The sequence below is a fragment of the Elgaria multicarinata genome, chromosome 3 (assembly GCF_023053635.1).
Source record: "Elgaria multicarinata webbii isolate HBS135686 ecotype San Diego chromosome 3, rElgMul1.1.pri, whole genome shotgun sequence".
NCBI lineage: Eukaryota > Metazoa > Chordata > Lepidosauria > Squamata > Anguidae > Elgaria > Elgaria multicarinata.
Genome location: NC_086173.1, coordinates 123,566,623 through 123,582,482, shown reverse-complemented (window position 1 = coordinate 123,582,482; position 15,860 = coordinate 123,566,623). Strand labels below are relative to the sequence as shown.

General features: G+C 39.0%; 1 protein-coding gene across 1 annotated transcript in view; it reads right to left on the bottom strand.

Moving 5' to 3' along the window:
• Nucleotides 1-15,860, bottom strand: part of RAD18 (RAD18 E3 ubiquitin protein ligase) — a 136,633-nt gene that overhangs the window by 55,423 nt on the left and 65,350 nt on the right. Inside the window, exon 11 of the mRNA XM_063121492.1 lies at nucleotides 10,331-10,490. Coding sequence (XP_062977562.1) covers nucleotides 10,331-10,490 — 160 coding nt within the window. The remainder of the gene's footprint in view (nucleotides 1-10,330; nucleotides 10,491-15,860) is intronic.

The following is a 15,860-nucleotide window of genomic DNA, read 5'->3' as shown; positions in this document are numbered from 1 at the left end:
ATAAAAACATAATTGTACAGCGACCATGCAGGTCAAATTGCTCACAATTATACAAATTCCGAAGACCTCATCTTGTCTCCATAGTGATTTCAAACAGAGTTGCCTTCCTTTACTTATAGCTTTTATTTTCATAGGAGTAATTACGTTTCAGAATTTAAACATAATATTCCAGCTCTGAAGCAACTTTATACAATAGAGCAAAAAAGACCCCAAATGGCACTTTTAACACCAGCTGTGCATGTGACGACCCACTTGCTTGTTTGCCCATAAAGCAGCTGACATCCTTCTCAATAACCTTTGGATCTTTGACACTGCATTTGGCTGACCTCACAGGAGAATATCCATCCCACCAGCTGTAATGCATCCCTTGGAGAGACAACACAAGCACATTTCAAATTGCAAAACTCCTGTTAGTAAAACGCCTATGAACATGCTCTAAACTATCAACAACTCCCTGGTTCATTTGGTGTGTGGGGTTTTTTTAGCAATGGGGCCTCCTCTATCTAACCGCATAGTGGATAGCATCATTTTCCCCTTAAGTTTGTATTAAAAAAAGAATTTCTAAAATTTAACGTGGATTAATAATAATAATAATAATAATAATAATGGGAATCAAGTTTGTAATCAAAGTGCTACTTCCTTCCAGCAAGCCTGCCAGTGAAAAAGAAATCCATAAGCAGGGTACCACAACTAAGAAGACCTGCTCTCCAGTTGTCTCCCACCACATCTCAGACCGTGCTCAAAGATTAACATATTATTCAGGACCCTAGGCTTATGCCTACAACTCCCAGCATGCCTTGGATGTGAGGAAAGATTTATCAGGCTGTGGCAGCCATCATCTGGAAGTGGTTTGCCATCCTGGGCCTGAAGGGAGAGCACCAAGAGAGAGAGAAAAGAAACTAATTTAATTTGTTTTAAATTTACCTCACAGGCCTAGCACCAGGTTGTCATGAGGGCAAGAGAGGAAAAAAAAGAAATGAATTTAATTTGTTTAAAGGTTAACTCACAGGCCTAGCGCCAGCCCACCTTGCAGGGTTGTCGTGAGGGTAAGAGAGGGAAAAAAGGAATGAATTTAATTTGTTTAGAGGTTAACTCACAGGCCTAGCACCAGCATGCAACTTGAAGATGATTACCTCACAGAAATATAGCTTAGGTGGCCTGAACAGAAGAAATTCATTATTTATCAAATAAATTTTATAAACATTATTCACGGACCGGAGCAACGCCAGGCATATCAGCTAGTATAGTATAACTCTGAACAAATAATACTAATATGTTCCTTGGGTCTAGAATAAAACCTGACCATCCACATGAAGAGGGGCAAACACTTAAAGGGCAGGGAAAGCTGTGCAAAGAAAAGCAGAGGTGAACACCAGAAATGTATAATGAGACCCACACACTTCTCAAAGGGTGTGAAGCTTAGCTCCATTGTATATGGATCCAGTGGTTTGCTGCCTAGATACAAGGAAGCGTTCTGTGACAAAATCTGGGTCTAAATTGTGGTTGTGGGGTCTGATTAGCATCCACTGAATTTAAACCCAATCTTACGGGGTTGTTATGAGAATTATCAGGCACACCACTCCGAGCTTCTTGGAAGGGCAGAATACAATACAACACAACACACCTTCTGTAACTTTTCACGAGGACAGTTTTATAGCTGGTGTGTGGTAATGTTGACCAAGCAAGTTTAGCACAATGTACCATCACAAACCAGACTTTTCGTTCCAGTCTTGGATTTCAGCATTCACCTGTAGCCATAGGTGACAAGGAATTCACAAGGTGAGTGAGTGGGCTGAGCAGAGGATAGAAACAATGCTCCATCCTTCCTCCACACCTATAAAAATGCAGCAAGCTAGGCAGAGCTCTGTCCTCCTCTACCAGCCTGCCAGCATTTTAGCATTTGGGGGGGGCAGGCTTTCTTGCAGGCTTATTTTTTCTGTGGGTTTTTTTAAAAAGCTGTTGTAATCTGTATATTAATCAAACTGTTACATTTTATTACACATGTAGTGTCGGCTGTCTTATGTTGAGCCACTTCAGCTGCTATTCACAAATGATAGTATCGGCTTAGTGATCTCATATGTACACTCTTCCTCATTAATTGATGTGTACCAAGAGATTGAGAAAAAGTAACTGGAGGAAGTCTCATCAGAAATTCAGTGAAAACTGCTCCGGTTTGGTGGTTTGGACAAGGTGGAAATTATGCCCTTTATAGCCCACTTAGTTCTCATCATCCCTCGTGTCTCTTTCCCGGAATCCCCACTGTGGACACAAAATGGATCAAATGTGTTTCTCATTACAGAAAACATACACATTTAATGAAGCTATACAGATGCACAACATTTGTGTATTATAACTCTAACAGCTTTTTGAAAAATGACTTGCAACTCAATTTTCATTGCTGTTCAAGTACATGGTAAGTAGGAAATGAATAAACTAACATGCAAAACCAGGGATGGGAAATGGGTGGGCCTCCAGATGTTGTGAGGGCTGATGGGGACTTGAAATCCAACAACATCTGGAGGGCCACACATTCCCCACTCCTGAGCTAGACAGTGCCATATTTCATTTCTACATAAGTTTGGGAAGGGAAAATTTGATCATGCTCTCTTAATAGGACTAAGGTGGGCTATCAGTTTGAAAGTGAAACAAAGCTTACCAAAAATAAGTGATTTGTTTCTACAGATTCAGGGGACTCCAAATCCACAAAAGTATATGTTTGCAACTTAACGGAAGTTAACTTAACAGTTTTTTTAATGGCCTGAGAACCACCTGTGAGGTCCCCAACTGTACAGAATACTGATGACAGTTGAAAAGGAAAAAGGAATCTTCATTGTTGGGCAAACAGTATCTCTCTCAATTAAGGCTATGGTTGAGTGCAGATGAAACATGGAATGTTAATTTATCAATTGAAAAGGGGTGTGCAGGACAATAAGGTTCTCCATCCCAGGCCATCTGGAGTACAGAACAGGGCAATTCCTTTTGGTAACTGGGAATAGATTGCAACCTTGGGCACATTCACATGCCACTTTAAGCTCAGAATCCAGACTTAATAAACCACTATGTCTTTTTCCTGGTTTGTTTACCGGCTCATGTGAAGAGCGGAGAAAAGTGGGAATGAATGGCATCGCTCTACATACAAATCTATTGTGCAACCACACTTAGAATATGTGTACAGTTCTGGACGTCACACCTAAAATATAATATAGAGCTGGGAAAAGTGCAGAAAAAGACAACTAAAATGATCAAGGGACTGGGAGCATCTCCCCTATGAGAAAAGGTTACAACAGCTGGGATTGTTTAGCTTGGAAAAAAGGAGGCTGAGGGGAGAACTGATAGAGGTGTACAAAATTATGCATGGTGTGGAGAATGTGGATAGGGAGATATTTTTCTCCCTCTCCCTTAATAACAGAACCCAGGGTCATTCCATGAAGCTGATTGGTGGGAGATTCAGAACAGATAAAAGGAAGTACTTCTTCACACTGCACATAATTAAACTAGGGAATTCACTACACAAGATGTGGTGATGAACACCAGTTTGGATGGCTTTAAAAGCAGAGGCAGATAAATCCCTGGAGGGGAAGGCTATCAATGGCTACTAGTCTTGATGGCTATGTGCTACCTCCAGTAGCAGAAGAAAGCCTATATACACCAGTTGATGTTGCACCTGTGTCCTTCTTGTGGGTCCCTTTTCAACAGCTGGTTGGCCACTGTGTGAACAAAGTGCTGAACTAGATAGACCATTGGTCTGATCCAGCAGGGCACTTCCTATGCTCTGCACGAGTTCCTATGTGCTGCATGTGCCAGCACACTGCTCATTCACCGTGATTCATCAAGAAAGGATACTTGGCTTAAAATGACAGGAGAATGCAGCCAGTGTGTTATAGGGCCCAATTGTTATCTCTTAAAATAGAGCTGCAATTTATTTTTATTTTAAAAACTTATACCGTGCCTTGTTTCCCAGAAAATCCACACCCACAGTCTAATACTCAGAGTACTTATTATTTGAGCGTGAAGCATACTGGCATTATTGTATGTTCTAGACCCATTATAATAATTATTTATAAGTAATGTTTCGTTTTAAAAACATCTAAGGTGACTGTTTTTTTCCTCCACCCCCTCCCCAATTTCCCACAGCATTTACTTCACTGTCAGAATTATTATTTCTGCCATAGGTCAATTTAACTGAAGGGAAATACAACCCCACTTAACGCATCTCACTTTGGGACTGAAAGCAACTTTGAGGATACGACAACAATATATATTGGATTTGAAATTAACAGAATTAAGCAGCTGTTTCTCCTTCTTCTGCACTTGGCCAATGCCTCAGAGCTTCCTAATTCTATTTTTTAACAGTGAGCATGAAAGAGTTTACACCTGAGGGAGACTTTTTTTTTTCAGATGGCCGGCTGAAACAAGCAACAATAATTGCTATGGAGTTTGAGATTTCATTTTTCCCTTTAAACACGGATTGTTAATTAAGCAACAGTAACAAAGATTGACATCTCTAACAAGGTTTACAAAAATACTACAAAAATGATAAAATTGTTAATTCAGTATATGTTTTAAGCCAATTAGAACTTGTGCATTGGAATGTCTCAGCAATGATTACAAGAATTTGTGTTCATTTTTTTAAAAAAGTATATCTTTAAATCAGAATCTTTTATTTAAAATTGTCTTCTATTCTGCCTGGTTTAAAAGAAATCCTGAATTTAATACATTTGTCACAATCTGTATATAGGAAGCATATTTAGAATAGACTCTAATCAATGGGCCTTAACTTAATTATGACTAACTAATCCCTCTGGTTTCAGCGGGTCTACTCTGGGTCCGACCGATTACCTCTTCAAATTGATTCATGGCCATCTATCAAACAAATGTAAGTGTACCATGTAAACAAGAAAACCATGGGGGAAATATCTGACTACTGAGGGTAAGCTTTATAAATTAGACACTGCACATTATACTTTATTATTGTGGGCTTCCAACGGGACTCGGGGACTAGGAAGTCATCATAGGCACTAGGATCCAGGAGATGCCGTCCTCCTTATTACTAAAATTATTCAGCCCTCTTCCTCTTCCATAAGCATGATCTTGTAATCTATGCCTCCCACTTACCTGAGCTATGTAATGTGTTCAGTTTCAATTACTTCCAAATAAATGTTCGTAGGACTGCAGCCTTAACCTTCACCGAGGCAAAGGCAAATTTGTGCTTATACTTTTAGTTAAATTGAGGCTCTATAGTTGTAAGCCACTATCACTTACAACTTGCATGCTTGTTGAAGAATATTTGAACTTAAAAAAGGGACTAGATTTAACTTTGTCTTTTTTTCTTGAGGAATTTAGATCAATGGTTTGATTCAATGATTTAAATTACTTTGATTCCAATCAATCCACCCCATCCACCTATACAAGACATTGTGACTATCAATCTCCCCTCTCCATAAATGCAAGTGTGTGTGTGTGTGTGTGTGTGTGTGTGAGTGTGTGTGTGTGTGTGTGTGTGAGAGAGAGAGAGAGAGAGAGAGAGAGAGAGAGAGAGAGAGAATGGATGAGGATTTTCAGCTAGATTAGGACAAGGTGAACAAATTCAAGCTGTTTGAAATAAAGCTCCATGTTCCACCAGGAAAAAAAACACTATTTCTGTAAAGTTATGTGGCTCTTATAATAATAGCACAACTCATTTGGAAAAGCCCTTTACTTAATAAAAACCTTTTAAGACATAAAACTGTGTTCTGCAATTTTACATTTACACCCATCTAGCAGCACAATCTCTGCATGTTTACTCAGAAGTCCTATGTGTTCAATGGCACTTATTTGGAGATACACATCATGGAACTGCAGCCTAAATCTCCTTAAAATGAAACTGTTCCATTCCTTATTTTGTGCAACTCTACGATCTAGTATACATAAAGAGAAATATCTATGTCAGTTCAGATCTAGACTCCTCTCAATTCATAATTGATTGTAGTATCACATTCTTGGAGGAGGTATACTTTTAAAATTGATACCATAAGTATATAAAACAGAGCAGTTTCTTACTACTTTTAAATCTGAACATTTGTTTTCTGTGACCTAAGATTAAAAATTAGAGTAGTCACTCTCTAAATACTCTAGGGTGTAGATCCATATACAGGGCTAACATTTGATCACTATAATCAGATTGTCTGCAGCATGTTATCAAGTTAAGAAAATGTCAAAAAACAGAACAGTAGAAAGTGGTTCCAGACACTGACTTTAATAAGACTGACTCCTCTAGATGGACAAAAAATAATGATCTGGAACTCAAGTCTAAAGCTTGGCACAGTTGTTACTACAGCTGCAACTTGGGATCTCTTGTGGGATTTTAAAGCCCAGAAAAGACTTATTTAATACTGTTATTCAGAGTAACTCTTAGAAAGACTGACAGCAGAAAGGAGACAAGGTGGGCCAAGATAAGAGGCTTTGTTTTGCCCCTCTGAAAGGGTGCATATTTTTACTTACTATGTTAGCCTGCCTTTTGCAAGAAGCCAGATTTCTTTTTTTAATGGAGAAATCTGCATTTAGTCTGCCAAGATAAAACACACACACTGAAAATCAAAAAGAATTTACATCAACCTACTTTACAGTTTGGGTCTTAGCAGCCCGACAACAATAGCTGCATCCAATATAAGGCAAATGTGGTGCAACTTTCCCAATTTACCTTAATTGCCCCTAAAAACCTTGCTGAGATCCACCCACCCCTTTAGCTCTTTACTGGCCCAACATTACACTGGAGCTAGGGGCCCTGATAATTCTTAGGATGTAATACAAGGGGTCCCTAGTGCTTCCCTCCCCTTTAAACCCCCTTGCACATGCTGGTTGTAACACAATGCAAACTTCTGCAGAGCTTTTAAACCTTGAGCTTAGAAATTCAACATATAAAAGGGGGACAAATATTTTGAAATATTTTGGAATTAAGTTTTGTTGTGGATGCCCAATTCGAAAACAATTTATATTCAAACGTTTAGATTCCGATGACATTTATTGTGAATTCATGTCTTCTGGTTTGTTGGTTCCTAGAAAATGTGTTTACAATAGGATTAGAACCAGTCTTTGTAAAATGTCTTCCTCAAAGGGATATATGACCTACGTTTGGAAAACAAAGGCTATTTATTTTTTAAAAGCTTTAACAGTTTGGAAAACTCTTTTAGGAGAATCTTGGATTCTACAATTCCAACAAAAGCTTGAAAAATCTACATAGATATTTGCATTAGTAACCATTCTGAGTAAAATAGAGCACCACTATTTATAAATCTAGCATATATTTGGCATGGAATATGCAGTATCTAATGCATGTTAAAGAAAAACAAATTACTGCTAATTTAGTAGTTGAAGACAATACAGGCACAATCCAAAAATAAGGCATGCAAGTGCTCAGACTGTGGAATTAATTAGCTACAAATGTTGGTACATTTATCTCTTTCCATCTCAAACTACCATTTTCTGCTCTTACATCTTTAACTATAATCACCTGCCCCAATCATTTCTGAAAATAAAATGCTACTTATCTGCATAGTATCTCTCCATGGGCACAGAAACCAGAAAGCATTGCAAAACTGAATTTATCATCACATACGGATTAAAAAAGATTACAAACCAATTGCGCAAATAGAAGATGAAAAAGACATCTACCACATTGTAATTAACAGTGCCTTTCAAAAGTTCTGTGCAAGTTGTATAGCTCAAAAAGTTGAGTTAAAAACAGCTGACTTTTTAAATACAATGTTGAAAGTGAATGTCTATTGCTGTTCTCAGCTGTCCAACATCATCAAGTTAAGTATGAGTCAATTTTGAGTTTGAAAGCACTACCAGTAATCAGTATTTTCACAGCAAAAAGCTTACCACTAACCATTTAACAGTGAATAAAACAAGGATCAAATACATCTAGTGAGTAGGGCAAGCTTTTAAAAATGAAGGTTTGTAAGTAGCACCCGGGATAGAGGCTACACCAGAAATTCCCAAACGATGGGCTAGGGAACATTAGTGTTCTATGTTATGCAACTTCCAGTATGCCATGAAAAATTAAGGCTCCTGTGAGCCCAAAGCACTCTATCCATGATGATGATGGTGATGATGTACATTTAAATTCCAACATTCTTCTATCACAGAACTCAAGGCATGGTATATAGGGTCCCCAAGCACTTTCCCATCCGGGCAATGACCAGACCCAGTTCTGCTTAGCTTCAGCAAGATGGCTGAATCACATGCTCTTAGACCATGCCACATCTGTGCATGATCCATTGCTCCAGCCTTGCCTCTGGTATCTTTCTGGATGAGACAGATCTGGTACTTTATACAATACTATTTGTGGCAATTTATCTGGGCCTATTCTTCCTGCCCTCCATCAACATAATTTTTAAAACGACAATGAATTATTCTTTTACATGCATAACTTGCTTATAACCCTTTTGCCATTAAAGGCAGCTTAAACATAATTTTAAATAAAAATAAAGCAATAAATAACTTGACTATCAAAATGGAGAAGTAGAGGGCCGACTTTGCATGTAGAGGTTTTGATCTGCAACTGAAAGGCTCAAGCAACAAGTGATGTGAAACAAACCTCTGCCAGAAACATAGACAAGCCCCACTGGATCAGAACAAAGGCATACCAAGGCCAGTATTCTGTCCATACAGGGGCCAACCAGCACAACATAAGCGCAGTTATAGGACTGCTGCGAGTCCAAGAACTGGGTTAGATAGACAATTCCTACGTGTCTAAAATAAACTGCCAGTGAAGAATGGTGGGAAACTGTTTTGCTGCCTATTACTTACCTATAATACTGACTTTTCAGATACAAGCATAACCGTCAGAACTAGTCATAACCAAGACCTATAAAACTATAGCAACAATGGTCAATTATTTGACTGTAGTGCATAGGGACTAACATTCTGCTAGCCAGAGATACTGTAACAATGGGAAACATCTGTTCCTTAAGTATGCTGGAAATTTACATTTTCAAAAGCTGTTTTCACAGAATGTAAGAGACATTGCCAATTCCCCCCTCCAAATTCTTTTACATACTTTACATTCTCATGTGCCTGTCTGCTTAATTATTTTTTGTTTCGAAAACAAACATGGTAAGTCAAATAAAGGTCGCAGATGAAGCATAAATAAACTAATCTTACGCAGATGAGGGCCTCCAGTTAAAGTCACTAACAAACAGTTGGTTGAGCTATAGACAATCATGCAAAAGATTAAAAAAAATGAACATGAAAAAACATCACTAACTCACAAAGCCACCGCTTTTCAGTTTCATACAGGCATGAGATTATCTTGTGTGTGTGTGTTAAATTTAAATTTCAGAGCTTCTTTACATATCTCATTAACAGATTTCCAATGTTAGAACACCTGCTTTGCATGCAGAAGCTCCCACTTCAATCTGCTTCCAAGTAGGGCTGGGCAAAACCGCTGTCTGAAATTCTGGATTACTATTTCCAATTAGTCTAGACTGAACTAGATGCATCAATGGTCTGACTTCATATAAGTAGGGATGAAGGAATCTGTTTCATTTTCTACAACTTCCAACGTTTTTCAAATGCAAGTTCATTCCATACAGTTTCCACATCCACTTGAAATGCTTTGGTTAAAAGTCAGCACAAAAATTATTCACATTATTTGTACAATTCCTTTGTTCATCTATGAGGTGTCACAAGACTCTGTTGTTTTTGCTGCAACTGACTAACATGGCTACCCCTCTAGAAATTTCTCCAATGTATGCATTTTTGTACACATTTTTTGACTGGAGAACCGCATCATAACCGTTAGAGAAGTGCAAAAACTGAAGGATAATTGTGGTTGGGCCTGGGTATAAATTCAGACTTTTCCCACTACCATCACTTCAAAATTTCTGGAAATTTTACATCTCTAGGTCTTAGTAGAAACATCTTTGGTTTACCCATAGGTGAAAAGACTAGAAAGGAACAACAGTTGCAAGCAATAGCATTAGGGTCAAAAAAGCAGAAACAAGCTATTATCTGGGATTTGGGCAGCAGGAGAGAAGAAAGGAGAAGCGCTGGAACGGGAAATGAACTAGGCGGGCTATGTGGCGAAGGAGAGAATGTCATGAAATAGATCTGTAGTGGCTCAATGTCCATATATTTTCATATATTGAAGCAGGACCTGCATTTTACCATATTGCAGGGGTGGGGGGTGGTTCTATATATAGTTACTATATACGTAGAGGTAACATACTTTTAGAGGTATGTCATTACACACTAATTTCACTTCTACTCAGCATTCTTCTTACACTTTTGTTCCCATGCCCTGTGATGACAAAGGCAAGGCACACGCAAAAATCTTCATAAAACCCACCTGTTTGATGATTCAGAGGACTGAAATGAGGAAGGAGGACCCAATCCTCTGACTTCAGAGCAATCCAGAGTTTGGCTTCTTCCACAGCCTAGAGCTTCTGTTTCAGGCAAGTGATCTGTAATGGAGGCCCGGTCTGTTTGTTCAACATCCAATGTTTCTCCTAGCAGAAACAGCACAAAAACAAACGTAAGTAAATTGGCTTAGCTATGTTTCAATTGATTTTACTGCATTGTACCTGTGTTCTTCTGTATATAACTGAAATGTACTGAAATGGAAACATTATGCTTTTGAGGCTTTCACACTGTACACTCTTTTAAAAATCCATACTTTAAACTACTACAGCTGTACTTCAACAACAGTTTCAGTAATTTCTCTAATCTTTTCTAAAATACCACACTCTACACAAACCGGGATTTGAAATGAAAGAAGAAATTACAAGAAATGAATTTCTCTAATGTCTATAGCAGAAAAACACAGACAACTAGAGCGAATGACGTACATGTGTGTCTGTGGGAGAGACGTGTTTCCAATCACAAGAAGACATTTTATCCTAGAGAAATTACCCAAACTGCAAAATGAAGCAGCTCTGTTTCTCGCTGATGAACTTGAATTATGCCCCTTGCAGTCACTGAACACTGAAAACCTTTTGAAGCTTTTTAACTCTAATGTAAACTGGGTGCTTTTCTGTAAAGTCAGTACAGCTATTAGAATTATTATTACTAGGCATCTATATAGCACAGCTAATGTACAATGGCTTGATTCAAAAAGTGCCGATTTCTGTGGGGAAGGTACTTCTGCTTATGCACAAAAGGGTCCTTGATTTTTGCCAGTTTTTGCTCTGCTCCCCAAAAATGCTGCTCCTAGTACAGCATGGGATTGGGAGCTGCAGCAGGAAGGGGAAAGCAAAAAAGCCCTGTTTCATGAGCAGAAGTTAGGATCCAAGCCAGTGTAAACTGCACAGAATATTTACATTCTGCCCTTATAAAAATCCTGCAAGACAAATCATTATATTTCCCATTTTACAGATGGAGAACTAAGACAGAGATATCTTCCCCGAACCTGCCAAGGCCATTCATTACTGAGCTGGGACAAAACTGGGTATCATAAGTCCAAACCCATTCAGTGGACCTTGCTGGCTTAGCTGTCCATAATTATTAATGGGAAGAAGGCCAACACTAAAGTAAGCATTCTATTATTATAGAATATTATCCACCTGGAGAGCTTCTGCTACTGGCCAGTATGTAATGAAATGAGTAAATAAATATTATTAAAGGCATTACTTCATAGAAAGAAATGTAGTCATGTTTATTTATATATTTACTAGCTGTACCCTGCCACGCGTTGCTGTGCCTCAGTCTGGTTAAATTGAAAAGAAAGAAAAGACAAAGCAGATGTTTCTAATATGTTTAATTTCACAATGCTTGTTGATATACAATATTTTTAGTTGTTCCATTTTCTGTGTAGATATAGAGATTGTCTGGTTTGCCAACTCTAGAACACACAACATATAATTGTCCATGTGAGAAGCAATCTGTGTCTAGATCTAAACCGCACAATTCTAAAGATTGGCCCTGAGCTTTGTTGATGGTGATTGCAAACGCCAATCGAATGGGGAATTGCAATCTCTTAAATTGAAATGGCATATCTGTTGGAATCATAGGAATGCGATGAATGAGGACATCTTCACCTTTGAAAGGTCCTGTCAAGATTGATCTCCGACTATAACAATTGCCACTTCGTCTATAGTTGGAGCATTGAATCTTCGCACATGTTCTCCAGCAGGCGTTTTGTCAGCATGAATAACAATCTTGTGTGTATCAGATGGCATCATGTCAATTGCTGTTTTGAACAAATGTACTAAATTGTTTTTTTCGTGAAGTAGCTGTTGCAGTTTTGAAACGATGGACCTTTTTATGCCGGTATAAATTCCACAGCGTGCATTCAATTCATCATTGCCATCACCAATGAAATACATTTGTAGGAATTTATGTTGACTATCTTGAAACGGAAGGAAGGAGCCGGCTTTATGATAAATTTGTCCTTTGACTTTGAAAGTTGGCATAAATGGAGCTGTGATGATTTCTGCGCCGAACGACGTCATTTGGAAGCATGAGTTGTATTTCCTGATGTTAGATAGGAAATGCTTTGATTCTGCGGTATATCCGGCAAGCAAAGTTTGTAATGGCTCTGGTGGTTCTCCAAGTTGAGGCAGTTTAATTTTTCCAGCAGCGCAACACATTCCTTTTGTTTCTCCATTAAATTTAAGAGCCTTGCAATAAGGACACACTTCAGTCACAGTGCCAATGAGAACATGCCGCCTCAAGCTATAATCATCAGCTGGGTTGTACCGGAATGCAAGGCGATTGTAATCGTGTGATTGTTTACCACGGAGTCGTGTTTGACGCTGATGTGCTGTTTCTCGTTGACGTCTTTCAGCCACTCTCAGCCTGTCACATTCATTCTGTTGAGAACAAAGCAGATCTGAAGCTGTAGAATGCGATTGCTGTACTCGCAATCGTGCATCCTCAAGTCTGGCTGAACATTGCTTGCCTGGTTCCTTGGCACGTATTTAAGGCATTCTTTTTCTTTTTTTCTCGTTTGCTGATGCCCGTTCTTCCTCAGTCTGATTTGCAATTTCTCATTGCAGTGCTTCCGCTCTGCGAGTACGACGACCTAAGTGTGATCTTCTGTGAGGCATTATTTGGATGAAGTAAAGCAGATTGTTTGGTTTTTAAAAAAGGATGTTTTTACGGTGAGGAGGTTAGCAGAAACTCCTGGCAGTTACCTTTCTTCAGAACGTGTAACTGTCACAGGTGTGACATCTATATTCACTCAGCCAATTGTGAGAGAACATGCAAATAAGAGAGAAGGCAGAGGCACTGGATTGGCCTACTGGTTGGCGATGTCACAATGATCAGCAGGACTGGTTTTGAGGAGGCCTATTTCTTCGATTTTAAGACAAACATTTGTCCCCATATAGAACATAGTTACATAACAACGCTCGCATATTCGAATGCAACGTTGTGTCAAAATTTCAAAGCAATCGGTGAAGAACTTTGGGAGATATAACGTCTGTTTCGAACGAACATTTACATTTTTATTTATATAGACTAGCTGTACCCTGCCACGCGTTGCTGTGGCTCAGTCTGGTTAAACTGAAAAGAAAGAAAAGACAAAGCGGATGTTTCTAATATGTTTAATTTCACAATGCTTGTGGATATACAATATTTTTAGTTGTTCCATTGTCTGTGTAGATATAGAGATTGTCTGGTTTGCTGACTCTAGAACACGCAACATATAATTGTCCATGTGAGAAGCAATCTGTGTCTAGATCTAAACCGCACAATTCTAAAGATTGGCCCTGAGCTTTGTTGATGGTGATTGCAAACGCCAATCGAATGGGGAATTGCAATCTCTTAAATTGAAATGGCATATCTGTTGGAATCATAGGAATGCGAGGAATGAGGACATCTTCATCTTTGAAAGGTCCTTTCAAGATTGTTGCTTCTATGACCTATAAGAGCAAATAGGAGAGAACATGCAAATAGAAGAGGAGGCAGAGGCAGTGGATTGGCCTACTGGTTGGCGATGTCACAATGACTTATAAGAGCAAATAGGAGAGAACATGCAAATAGGAGAGAAGGCAGAGGCAGTGGATTGGCCTACTGGTTGGCGATGTCACAATGACCTATAAGAGCAAATAGGAGAGAACATGCAAATAGGAGAGGAGGCAGAGGCAGTGGATTGGCCTACTGGTTGGCAATGTCACAATGACCTATAAGAGCAAATAGGAGAGAACATGCAAATAGGAGAGGAGGCAGAGGCAGTGGATTGGCCTACTGGTTGGCGATGTCACAATGATCAGCAGGACTGGTTTTGAGGAGGCCTATTTCTTCGATTTTAAGACAAACTTTTGACCCTCATATAGAACATAGTTACATAACAACGCTCGCATATTCGAATGCAACGTTGTGTCAAAATTTCAAAGCAATCGGTGAAGAACTTTCGGAGATATAACGTCTGTTTCGAACGAACATTTACATTTTTATTTATATAGATTACATTTATACCGGCCTTTGGCATGCATGATCTTCCCCCTCTCCATTTTATCCTTACAACAATCCTGTGAGGTAGGTTAGGCTAAGAGTCAGTGACTGGTCCAAAGTCACCCAGCGAACTTCATGGTCAAGTGGGGACTAGAACCCCGGCCTCCCAATTCCAGTCCAACATATTCACATTAGCAGACCTTCCCCACTGTCTAGGAACATGCCTCTTTATAATCCTACAAAGGAGGAATGGCGGGTTCCATTTTATTCAAGACTCCAAAACATTCTACAAAATATTGCAATGCGATTTTATCATGCTTTTAAACATCTCGTGCAATCTGTTGTAAAGAACGTAACGCTGAAGATTTAACTAAAAGTGCTGAAAGGTTTTATGGTTTTGTAAAACAATCCATCTAAAAAGGACCGCGGATAGAGACGAATGCTTGTTTGGGATTCTTCTATCCAATAAGATTTCTAAATAAGTAAAGAGAAATAGCTATTGCTGGATAGGCTAAAAGCGCTAACTTTTACTCTTGGAAGTATTTCAAGCTTCTTTTGGCGTCTCAACTGCTGTATAAGATGTCAGTGATAAGGTTCAAAAAGCATCTTGGTATTTCTATTTATTTTTATTCATGAGGGTTTTTACTAAAGAAAACAGGTCAAGAGCCACTGACAGGCCAACAAAGCAATCTTGTTAACTTGAGAAGGGTTGAGATTTAGATAACTCAGATGAAGCTGACTGCCAGCATAAACGTGCAAATAAAAGTTTCCAAATATGCAGTCAAAAACAAGCCTATCCATAAATGGGATAAAAATAATAACCATAATTTTTTTTCAGGTCCATGCTACAAGGAATACTGATAATCAGAACTGAGACTGTTTTTGCACATGTGGAAGCGATGTTGCAAAGAGGTTGCAACATACAGAAGAGGGCACTGTGAGATGTGGAAAAGGCAAATGCGGAAGAAATGGATGCTCACCAAGAACTAGGAGCTCCCATGTGTGTGTGTTTTTCAACCCAAATGAAATAAAATGAGATTCCTGTGTAACCTCCTCTAGACACTTAGGTTCCCATCCTCCCTCACTCAGATGTTTCTCTGCCACTGCTCTTGCCTCCAAGCCCAGCGTTTTCTTCCAAGTCATAGTACAGTATTACAGAGAATGGACAGCATTGGCTGTCTGAAACTTTCATAGGAGATTAGGTGACCTGGCTTAAAAAATGCATAGAAGGATTAGGTGACAAGAAACTGGCCAAGAGATATGCCAGCTAGGTGGAAAAACAGCAGAAAGACCAAAAGCTGGAATCAACTGGATGGTTGAAGTTCAGGATGCAAGTAAGGGGAAAGAATTGGAACATAAGGAATGAGATACACAGAAGCCAAAAACACTTTTCTTTTTTGCAGAAAAAAACACATGACAACCAAGCCAAGTTTACACTTGGGTTCAATAACAAAAGGAGGAGTGGGGGAACTTGTCAGCCATGG